Here is a 12,015-nt window from a genome sequence, read left to right as displayed (position 1 = left end):
CATCCAACCATCTCATCCTCTGTCGTCCCCTTCTCCTCCTGCCTTCAATCTTTCCCGGCATCAGGGTCTTTTCCAATGAGTCAACTCTTCACATGAGGTGGCCAAAGTATTGGAGTTTCAGCTTCAACATCAGTCCTTCCAATGAACACTCAGGACTGCTCTCCTTTAGGATGGACTGGCTGTATCTCCTTGCAGTCCAAGGGACTCTCAAGAGACTTCTCCAACACCACAGTTCAAAAGCATCAATTCTTCAGCACTCAGTTTTCTTTATAGTCCAACTCTCACATCCATACATGACCACTGGAAAAACCATAGCCTTGACTAGACAGACCTTGCTCATTTTTAAATCAGTTTTTTTTTTTTTTTTTTTTTTTTTGCTATTGAATTGTATGAGTTCCTCATATTTTATGTGTTAGCCCCTTACCAGATACATGGTTTACAGATATTTTTTCTCATTCCATTGGTTGTCTTTTCATTTTGTTGTTTCCTTTGCTAGGCAGAAGCTTTTTAAGTTGATGTTGTCCCACTTGTCTATTCCTGCTTTTATTGCCTGAGTTATCTGAGTTTTTCGTATCATATCCAAAATTATTACCAAGACCATTGTCAAGGAGCTTTTCCCCTATGTTTTCTTCTTTAAAATTTATAACTTCAGATCTTGCACTGTTATTAATCCATTTTGAGTTGGTTTTTGCATTTGGTGTAAGATAAGGGCTTTATTACATTCCTCTGTACGTGGATATACAGATTTACCAGCACCTTTTATTTAAGATGCTGTGCTTCCCCTACTTTGTATTTTTGATGCCCTTACAGAGGGTTAGTTGACTGTATGTGTGTGGGTTGATTTCTGGGTTTTTTATTCTGTTCTGTATCTATTTGTCTGGTGTCTTTGGTGGTGTCATGCTGCTTCAGTCACTACAGCTATGGAGCATGGTTTGAAATCAGAAAGTGTGATGCCGCCAGCTCTGTTCTTCTTTCTTAAGGTTGCTTTGGCTATTTGGGGTCTTTTATGGTTTCATGTGATTCACAGCCCCACTTCTGCATACTTTTACAAAGGAATTTAAATCAGAACCTTAAAGAGATACCTGTACTCCCATGTTTATTGCAGCATTACTCACAATATCCAAGATATGAAAACAGCCAGAATGTTGGATAACTGGATAAAGAAAATTTGGTATATATGTACAATGGAATATTACTCAACCTTACAAAAGGAGGAAGATCTGCCATTTGCAACAGCATGAAGGGACCTGGAGAACATTACGTGTCTGCTCAGTCGTGTCTGACTCTTGGTGACCCCATGGACTGTAGCCCACCAGGCTCCTCCGTGGGTTTGTCTAGGCGAGAATCCTGAAGCGAGTTGCCATTTGTTCCTCCAGGGGATCTTCCCATCCCGGATATTGAACTCACATCTCATGTGTCACCTGCACTGGCTGATGGATTCTTTACCACGAGGGCACCTGGGAAACCCAGAGAGCACTATGACCAGTGAAAGAAGTCAGTTACAGAAAGACAAAACTGTATGACTTCTCTTATATGTAGAATCTAAAATAGCAAAACTCACAGAAGCAGAGAGTAGAATGGGGCTTGCCAGGAACTGTGGGAGAAGGAGAAAACGGGGAGGTAATGGTCAAAGGGAACAGAATTTCAGTTATGCAGGATGAATCAGTTCTGGAGCTCTATTCTCCAACATATTATCTATAAGTAACAGTACTGTATTGTATACTTAAAATTTTCTAGGATGGTAGACCATGTTAAGTGTTCTTGCCACATACATAGATACACACTCACATACACACACAAATAATAATCAGGATCATAAAGAGGTGGGAGGAAACTTTGGAAGGGGATGCATGTGGTTTTTTGGCCTTGATGGTGGTGATGGTTTCTCAGGTGTATGCCTATTCCCAAACTCATGGAGTTGTATAAATTACATATGTACAGCCTTGACATTTCAATCACACCTCAATAAAGTGGTTAAAAGATAGCAACATTCATCTAAATGTGGGACATGGCAGTTTAGTGAGAGGGAGGGAATATTTGAACTTCCTGTAATAGTCACTAGATAAATGTTAAATCTTTAAAAAACAAAAAAACGGTTTTGTTTTAGAGCTATGTATGTGCCTGGTACTTCAGACACATCTTTCCTAATATGTCCTTACATTTGAGATCTTAAATATTTGAAAAAGATGCTTTATACCCATAAAAACTTTGTTTCTAATATCCCTCCATAACCCAGTTTTCTTCTTGGTGCCATTTCAGTGAGCCTGAGGGGAGACGTATCTCTAGATCTGTCTAAGTTCTTGATTTTCTTTTTTTCCAAGAATGGGGGTATCCTTACAGGTTGACCCAGAGGTGGCCTGGAACCTGCTACTCCTCTCTTTTCTGCTGTCTCTTCCTGATACTACCAGTCTCCCAGCAGCTCAGCTCAAACTTCTGTGTGACTCATCTATCCTTTTCCCATATCTCCTCCATCTTATCAGTTGACAATTCAGTTGACTGACTCTCTTCAATATCTCTCAAAGTCATCTTTTATTTCCATCACCACTGACTAGATCAAGCCCTTGTGACTTAAACTGTTGTAAAACCTTTAAAATAATTCCTGTATCCACAGGGTTTCTCTATTCTCATCCAGCCTACATAGAGAAAAGGCCAAGTTTTGCTCCTCTCTGGAATCTAGTCACTTTATCCAGAGCAGGAAACATGAAAGACAGCCATTAAATCTTTGTTCAGTGAGTCCTGGCTATGTTGCTTCTCTCTTCAAGAGCCCATGAGAGTTTCCTCTTGCCCACAGTTGGAAACTTTGCTCAGGCTGGCATGACTGAACATCAGTCCTCCTTTCTACCTTATTTCTCACACAATCCATTGATGCACCCTCTTGTGACTACTCAGCATTTGGCTCGTGTTGATATTCCCATCCGCCCTTCTCCTACATCTTTCTTTGTCAAGTCTTACTCCTGTTTTCAAACTGCTCTATTGTCATTGCTATGAAGCTGCCTCAGATTCTTTCCCCATAATAATTGGTCTTCTTTGCCTGCTCCCCCAGTGACTTAATGACTCCAATATATTATAGTCTGTCTTTAATCCTAGCTCTTGAGTGGACATGGTTTAGATGTAATTGTAATCAACTGTTAATTTTGGCTTAGAGCAGTGCATTGAGGAGAAGTCTCTTGACTAAAGGTGCCAAAACAGATTAGATGCCATCCACAGACGCAGGAGAGGAGAGAGGCCAAAATACCCATGGAGTAGCCAGATTTGTTACCGATCTCCGTGTATATGTCTACTCAGCTGGGTCTTGCGACCTTAAAGACATCTTCTCTCCTCATAGTCTCCATCACACTTTGTGCTCAGATCCTTAAACTTTTCACAACAGAGAACAGAGTGTTTATCATCTAAAATGGCAAATTTTGAGATATAATATGGTAATGGATAAGAGATATATAAAGTGTTAATGAAATGGTCCTTGAAGACTGGGCAGGAATACATGGAGAACAAGATGGAGAAGGTGGTATACATCTGAAGGAAATGAAATCAATTTCTTGGAGAGATATCTGCACTACTACCTTTATTACAGCATTATTCACAGTAGCCAAAATATGGAAATAACCTAAATGTCTGTCATAAGAGAAGGAATAGAGAAAAAATGTGATCTGTAAAGCACACACACAGAATTGAATATTATTCAAGCTTTTAAAAGCCAATAAATATAAATCCAGCCAAGTTGTCTCTTAACTAGGTATTAAATTTTCAAACAGCAAAAGTGGAAAACCTAGTGTAATTAAAATTACCTTTCAGTTCAGTTCAGTCACTCACTCGTGTCCGACTCTTTGTGACCCCATGAACTGCAGCACGCCAGGCCTCCCTGTCCATCACAAACTCCCGGAGTCCACCCAAACTCATGTCCATTGAGTCAGTGATGCCATCCAACCATCTCATCTTCTGTCATCCCCTTCTCCTCTCGCCTTCAATCTTTCCCAGCATCAGGGTCTTTTCCAATGAGTCAGCTTTCCGCATTAGGTGGCCAAAGTTTTGGAGTTTCAGCTTCAGCATCAGTCCTTCCAATGAACACCCAGGGCTGATCTCCTTTAGGATGGACTGGTTGGATCTTCTTGCAGTCCAAGGGACTCTCAAGAGTCTTCTCCAACACCACAGTTCAAAAGCATCAATTCTTTGGCGCTCAGCTTTCTTTATAGTCCAACTCTCACATCCATTCGTGACTGCTGGAAAAACCATAGCCTTGACTAGATGGACCTTTGTTGACAAAGTAATGTCTCTGCTTTTTAATATGCTGTCTAGGTTGGTCATAACTTTTCTTCCAAGGAACAAGCGTCTTTTTATTTCATGGCTGCACAAGGTCCCTAATTTGCCCATGTAGTGTAATAAGCATTTTAAAATGTTAAACCAAGCACTCTATAAATTATTCACTCTAAACTCCAAGAAACACTGAATAGAGCAATGAAATCTACAAAAATACCAGATATCTGAGCATTCAAACTTTTCTGCCTTAAAGTACCTGTCAAAACACTAGAAGAGGATGCAGGGTGGGTACAAAATTTCTACTTTGCTATAGATTTTATTCCATATTTTAGAAAGTAACTACATTTAATATTTGTTAGTGCATTTGTTTATTTTGAAACAGTGTATATAATAGAACCTCAAGAAAGGCTCAGAACATAGTAGTTTACATGTTTGCTGGATTTTAATTTAAATCTTGCTTATTAATTAAACCCACATACAAACTGTTCTTTGAAAAGGCATTCAGAAGGTGCTGGTTGGCTTCCCCTTTCTAAGTGGGGATCTTCTGTGTGGTCCAACGAAGAGCTATCACTCTTGCCATTTACGCTAGATTCAAGACACTTTACCATAGTGCTGGAAGTGTGTTTTGAAGAAAGATAATATTTTTACCCACAAAACTTGAAAGTTGGTAATGTTCAGTGCGGACAAGTGTATAGGAAATAGGCACTCGTGCACTTTCAGTAGGAGTGTGAACTATTTAAACCTTTTTGGAAAAAATGCATCCTATAAGAGAAATAAAAGCACAAGTTCTTGAAGTGGCAAATACTGAAGTCAACTCATATGTTCATTAGAAGTATAACTGAAATTATAGCATTTGCGCACTGTGGAAAATGGAGTATCTAAAAAAAAATAAGATAGATCTCTATGTACTGATTAAAAAAGTACCCATGATATTTTTAAGTTCAATAAATTGTGAAATAATGAGCAAAATATAATACTTTGTTCACACAAAAACTGAAATCTAAAAGAGCCAGAATGGTATATAATATTTTACCTTATCCATGTATATCATTTGATGGTTCTGATGTTAAAGAATCTTCCTGCAGTGCCGAAGACCCAGGTTCGATCCCTGGGTGGGAAGATCTCCTGGAGAAGGGAATGGCAACCCATTCCAGTATTCTTGCTTGGAGAATTCCAAGGACAGAGGAGCCTGGTGGTTTATATAGTCCATAGGGTCACAAAGAGTCAGACACAACTGAATGAGCAGCACCTTCACTTTCATCATTCCAGAAGTCAAAATGTTAGTCACTTTCACTTAGTTAGTATACATATATATATACTAGGTGTGTGTATATATATATATATATATACACACACACACATACAGAAGTATATTTATATATATTAAGCTTTTTATTTTGGGTTATAAAAGCAATAATTAGAAAACTGGTCAACCACTTGTAAAAGAATGAAACTAGAACACTTTCTAACACCAAGCACAAAAATAAACTCAAAATGGATTAAAGATCTAAATGTAAGACCAGAAACTAAAAAACTCCTAGAGGAGAAATAGGCAAAACACTCTCCGACATAAATCACAGCAAGATCCTCTATGACCCACCTCCCAAAATATTGGAAATAAAAGCAAAAATAAACAAATGGTACCTAATTAAACTTAAAAGCTTTTGCACAAAAAAGGAAAGCAAGGTGAAAAGATAGCCTTCAGAATGGGAGAAAATAATAGCAAATGAAGAAACAGACAAAGGATTAATCTCAAAAATATACAAGCAACTCCTGCAGCTCAATTCTAGAAAAATAAATGACTCAATCAAAAAATGGGCCAAAGATCTAAACAAACATTTCTCCAAAGAAGACATATAGATGGCTAACAACACATGAAAAGATGTTCAACATCACTCATTATCAGAGAAATGCAAATCAAAACCTCAATGAGGTACCATTACACACCAGTCAGGATGGCTGCTATCCAAAAGTCTACAAGCAATAAATGCTGGAGAGGTTGTGGGGAAAAGGGAACCCTCTTACACTGTTGGTGGGAATGCAAACTAGTACAGCCACTATGGAGAACAGTGTGGAGATTCCTTAAAAAACTGGAAATAGAACTGCCATATGACCCAGCAATCCCACTTCTGGGCATACACACCGAGGAAACCAGATCTGAAAGAGACACGTGCACCCCAATGTTCATCGCAGCACTGTTTATAATAGCCAGGACATGGAAGCAACCTAGATGCCCATCAGCAGACGAATGGATAAGAAAGCTGTGGTACATATACACCATGGAATATTACTCAGCCATTAAAAAGAATTCATTTGAATCAGTTCTAATGAGATGGACGAAACTGGAACCCATTATACAGAGTGAAGTAAGCCAGAAATAAGGATAAAGACCAATACAGTATACTAACACATATATATGGAATTTAGAAAGATGGTAATGATAACCCTATATGCAAGACAGAAAAAGAGACACAGATGTATAGAACAGACTTTTGGACTCTATGGGAGAAGGCGAGGGTGGGATGATCTGAGAGAACAGCATCAAAACATGTATATTAACAAGTGTGAAACAGATCGCCAGTCCTCGTTGGATGCATGAGACAAGAGCTGGGGCTGGTGCACTGGGATGACCCAGAGGGAGGGGTGGGGAGGGAGCTGGGAGGGGGGATCAGGATGGGGAACACATGTAACTCCATGGCTGATTCATGTCAATGTATGGCAAAACCCACTACAATATTGTCAAGTAATTAGCCTCCAACTAATAAAAATAAATGAAAAAAAAATTTTTAAGCAATAATTAGAAGATAAATATACTGCTGAACCTTGAGAAGGACTCCTATTGGGTATTAAAAATACTTTTAAATATTCTTCCATTATGGGACATTTGATTTCCTTAAGTGAGTTAATTTGTTCTCAGTGGCATTGGGAATTAATACTCTAAGACTTAAATTTCTATGCTGTTTTTAATTTCAGTTTATTAATATTTTGTTTCGTTTGTGTGAGCATATTATTTCCTCAGGTCAGATATCAACCCTCTCCTAATTTCTTGATAGTTAGAAACCAATAAAGATTTAATAAGAGCAGTCTGCAAGTGGGCACACAGGCATGGGGCAAAGTGTGCATTTGAATCAGGTGGTGGTAGTTTAATATTTTAACAACTTTATCTATGTGACAATAAAATTCAGTTTCAAAAGTTTTTTTAAAAGTATGTTTATTTTTGAATTGGAATAAAAATAAGAATTTTAAGTCATCTCAAACATGTAAAGAAAAGTAAGTTTTCCTACTGGACTCAACATGTCAGAAAGTATAAAATATGATCTCTAAAGTTTTTACTATATGTTTCTCTTATGTTGTTTTAATATACAGTTATTCCTCTTCCAAGTGTATTTGTTACTCAATGCCTAGTATATTGTTGCTAAAGATATTCTATAGAGATAGCCTTGCAGAGAGTTTTTTTTCTAAAAATAGCTTGTACACTTTTATTCCATGGAAAGCAGCATTAGGAACTTAGCCCTATTGAGAATTTATTTCTTGCAAGTACTGTCAAAATGCTGGGTGAATTTATTTCTGTATAATTATATCATATTTTATGTTGGGGCTAAAATAGACACGTGTAATCCATCAGTATGTGTTCCTTTGCGTGGATAAATGAATCAACAAAGCCACCTGAATAAATCATTTTCATTTTCCACTTAGTTTTGTGGAAGTCAACTGCTCTCACACACGTTTATTCTCCATTCATCACTGACTATATCTCTACTTCAGACACTATTTCTGTGTTAGTCTTCCTTGGTTGAATTATGTGGGGCTTCCCATGGAAAATGTTTTTCACATTATATTTGTTGTTCTAATCTGAGTCAAAACAAGAATTCCTGTAACTACTGTGTCTTTATTTTGAGTCTAAAGAATTTCATGAATTTCGAAACCTTCAGAGAACTGGGTGATGATGCTACTGTGTGAATTCACAAAATGATTTATTATATTGACTGCTTTTTAGAGTTTGCATTTAGCTATACATGGTCCCTCATGGGAGAAAATAGACATAATAAATTTAATTTTTATATATATTTCTTGCTTTTCAGAAAATAAATACTGCTGGAACCAGTAATGCAGATATCCCTTTGGCTGAGCCCGGAATGTACCAATTGGACATCACATTAAGAAGGGGTCAAAGTTTAGCTGCCCGAGATAGAGGAGGTAAGAACAGCATCACCTGGAAGCTTATTCTATGTATTTTTGACAAACTTTGTTTTCCTTGTGGTTTCTTAAGTTAAGAAAGATCAACCGTAATGTGAATTTTAGAAGTCTGGGTTCAATGATGTGGCTCAAAATGTTGTCTGACATCTGTGACCGTGGAGGAAGAGGTTATGATACAAGCTCAAGAACTCTGGACTCATCCCAACCCAGACAGTGAGGTCCCTGTCACACTGCTGACAAGTTAGACCCTGCATTATATATAATTAGTGACAGAATCAGTTGAGTAGATGAGGCACATATTTGAAGCCATATTGGAATTCACCTTTTCACAGACCAGAAATTCTTTTTGCTGCATAGATTTGCTCCTTTGACTCTCATAAAACTGCACAATCTAGGACTCACATCTCACCAAAACTTTGGAGATTCCCAACATGGGATTTTCTTAAATTTGACTGTACCTGGCAATGATCCCATGGTGGATTAACAGGATTTTGTAGACCATGATGAAAAGGAAGACAAGGCAAATACTCTTCAGTTCCTGGATTGCATATCCCAAAGTCGTCTCCTGATGAACTAGCTTAGGGTACATTAATTATTCCTTGAACCCTGGTTAGGGGCAGGACAAAAGGTAGACCCTAAACAGACTTTGTAGCATCTTTTGCATGTTTCAAGCTTCCAGATGTGGAGATCTGAAGGCCCTGAGGGCCCACATTCCTAAAGGAAACTGAGTTTGAATTTAACTCCTCCCATTGAGAAGGAGGAAAGTTCCTTAGCCTCTAACTCCTTGTCAGATAACCCTGAGTGCTCCTGGCATCACAGAATCTTGTTTTTTCCTTTCCTACCCTAATTGACATCCGCACTTAGGACGTGAAAGGAAGCAAACATGACCATGGCGGGTTAGTCACGTCTGACTCCCTGCGACCCCATGGACTGCAGCCCGCCAGGCTCCTCGTCCATGGGGATTCTCCAGGCAAGAATACTGGAGTGGGTTGCCATGCCCTTCTCCAGGGGATCTTCCCAACCAAGGGATTGATCCTGGGTCTTCTGCATTTGCAGGCAGGCTCTTTACCATCTGAGTCACCGAGGAAGCCCCTCCTATCTCTACAAACATAAAACAGAGAAAATGATTAATGTAGCAGTGGGGTTTTTAAGATTAAAAATGATACAAATAATAGATTTAAGCAAAAACTAGTAAATGTCAGAATATTATTAATGAATGAAAGTAGGATTAGAAAAGTTAGAATTTAAACAGGGGGGAATTTTCATAATTAACCATCTGGTTGGCAGGCTATGGTCTATGGGATTGCAAAGAGTTGGACACGACTTACCAATGAACACCTTTAGTTTTTTCTCTTTTAGTAGCTGAAGACAAATATATATGGAATTGAAATGGTGGTCTCCAAAGAAGTTACAGTTAGCTTGGAGGGAAAAACAGTGCTATTATATAATATTTCTCTATATAGATATAAAAATCATTTTTTAGTCTTCAGAGCAATCTTTTACATTGCTTTATTTGATCTAAAATGGAATTGAACCAGGCATCAGGTGATCAAAAATTTTAGTCCTTGATATGTCTTCCCAGTAACATTAAATACATAAACACATAATTATTTATTGCAAATTTTTTTATAGTTACAAAATGCCCATAAATAGAAGAGATGGTTAAATAAGCCTTGGTACATTTGCAGGATGAAATAATATGCAATTGTAAAATAAATAAGAAAAGTCTCTAGGAACTGATATGGAAAGAGTTACCAGATTTATTATTAAATGAAAAGTCAAAGTGCTAAGAATATCAACAGTATGAAACTTAGGTAAGAGTGGAGTATAAAGGAAATCTGTTCGTTCCTTCAAAAAGAACTATCAGAAGTTAAAATTCAGAAACAAACGAGACTGATAACATACACAATATCTGTAAGAATAGGTGTTTAGAATGTAGGATAGGAATGGGTTAAAAAGGGTAAGGAAGAAGTTTGTTGACATTTTCTTCAATAAACTTTCTTATATGATTCTAACTCTTTAACCACAGCAGTATTACAGAAAGAAATGAATGAGTAGATGGATGGATAGATGGATAGATTGATAGATGCACACATCCTGGTTGATATCTAACCAGAACCACTCCTCAGGGGGATGGGGAATAAAACAGCTAATCTAAGTGATTAAGTAAAACCATATTTTGATTATACACTGTAAAACTCAAGACAAAAAGAGCTAGATATAACTGATGTACTTCAAAGCATGATTGTCAAGTCTGAAACTACATCCTGAATATAGTAGGCATGAACACCTAAGTAAATATATTGTAGATAAGAAGACCCAGATTTCTTATTGTTGGAGAAAGAAGCTACATACATGGAGTGGGGGAAAGCTAGAATATACCTTGTGGTGTTAGAAAAGTAGCAGTAGGAACTTATGGTTTCTTATTTATATGTATACAGATAGGAAGTAAGATGGATAGGGATGTGTGTAAGCTATCTGCTGAGAGGGCCTGGAAGCCATCACAAAGTTGTAATGACAAAGTGGAAATCTGTACACTTTTGGCCCTGATCTTGGTTTCTAAATACAGTTCCCCTGGTAGAAGTAAGCAGGGCTCCTGGTGAAATGGTTGGTTGCGGATCTAGGGCAGGGAAAGTACAAGACGAGCCCAGGACATTTTGCAGTGCCAAAAAATAAAGTACTCAAAAATGGATGGCAGAATGTCAAAGCGAAATAGGAGCCAACTTAAAGGCATTCCTAATGATCAAAGCTGGTACAATTCAGCAACAAAATAAATAGTGGTAATGATAAATACAGATGTCTATGAGCTCATAGATAATTGTGTACCATGATAAATACATAACTGAATAAATAAACAAGTGTGGGATAAGGTAAAGCTTTTCCTTATGGTGGAATTCTAATGAACAAATGTCAATGGGAAAATAGAAATAGGAGATCACCTTTTGACAAGCGTCGCTGTAATAATTATTATAGGCAGTAATCATCCATTGATGCTAAAATTGTTATTTAGTCTCTTAGTCATGTCTGACTCTTTGTGACCCCATGGACTGTAGTCTGCCAGGTTCCTCTGTCCATGGGATTTCCCAGGCAAGAAAACTGGAGTGGGTTGCCATTTCCTTCTGCAGGGGTTTTTGGCGACCCAGTGATTGAACCTGTGCCTCCTATATGGCAGGTGGATTCTTTACAGCTGAGCTACCAACTATATATGCAATATTATGATGAGAAACTGGCCATTTGCATCATTTCAGAGTATTTCTCCCACCAAGATATGTGTGAATTACAAAGGGGAAAAGGTTACTTTACAGTAGAAAAACTTGGAAGACATTCTTTTAACCAAGTGCAAAGTTAACATCAGCAGTGATGAGACTAACAGACATAATGGACCTCCTGTTGAGAAAGGTACATCCTGACTGGGGCATTCTTGTCAGCAATGCATAAAGTCAATGTCATCATGAGAAAACATCAGGCAAACTCTTGCAACATATGATGCCAGTAATCCGAGCTACTTAGCAGCCGTCCTTTGGGCAAGGCATGCACCATCTTGTTCCACCATTCATGTCTTCA

General features: G+C 38.0%; 1 protein-coding gene across 1 annotated transcript in view; it reads left to right on the top strand.

The window, feature by feature from the left end:
• The window catches only part of MCTP1 (multiple C2 and transmembrane domain containing 1), a 550,845-nt gene that overhangs the window by 243,004 nt on the left and 295,826 nt on the right, over window positions 1–12,015 (top strand). The window contains exon 2 of the mRNA XM_065936796.1: window positions 8,337–8,451. Coding sequence (XP_065792868.1) covers window positions 8,337–8,451 — 115 coding nt within the window. The remainder of the gene's footprint in view (window positions 1–8,336; window positions 8,452–12,015) is intronic.

The sequence above is a fragment of the Muntiacus reevesi genome, chromosome 1, assembly GCF_963930625.1.
Source record: "Muntiacus reevesi chromosome 1, mMunRee1.1, whole genome shotgun sequence".
Lineage (NCBI taxonomy): Eukaryota > Metazoa > Chordata > Mammalia > Artiodactyla > Cervidae > Muntiacus > Muntiacus reevesi.
Note: the sequence above shows the minus strand (reverse complement) of the source record. Positions and strands in the feature narration are given on the sequence as shown.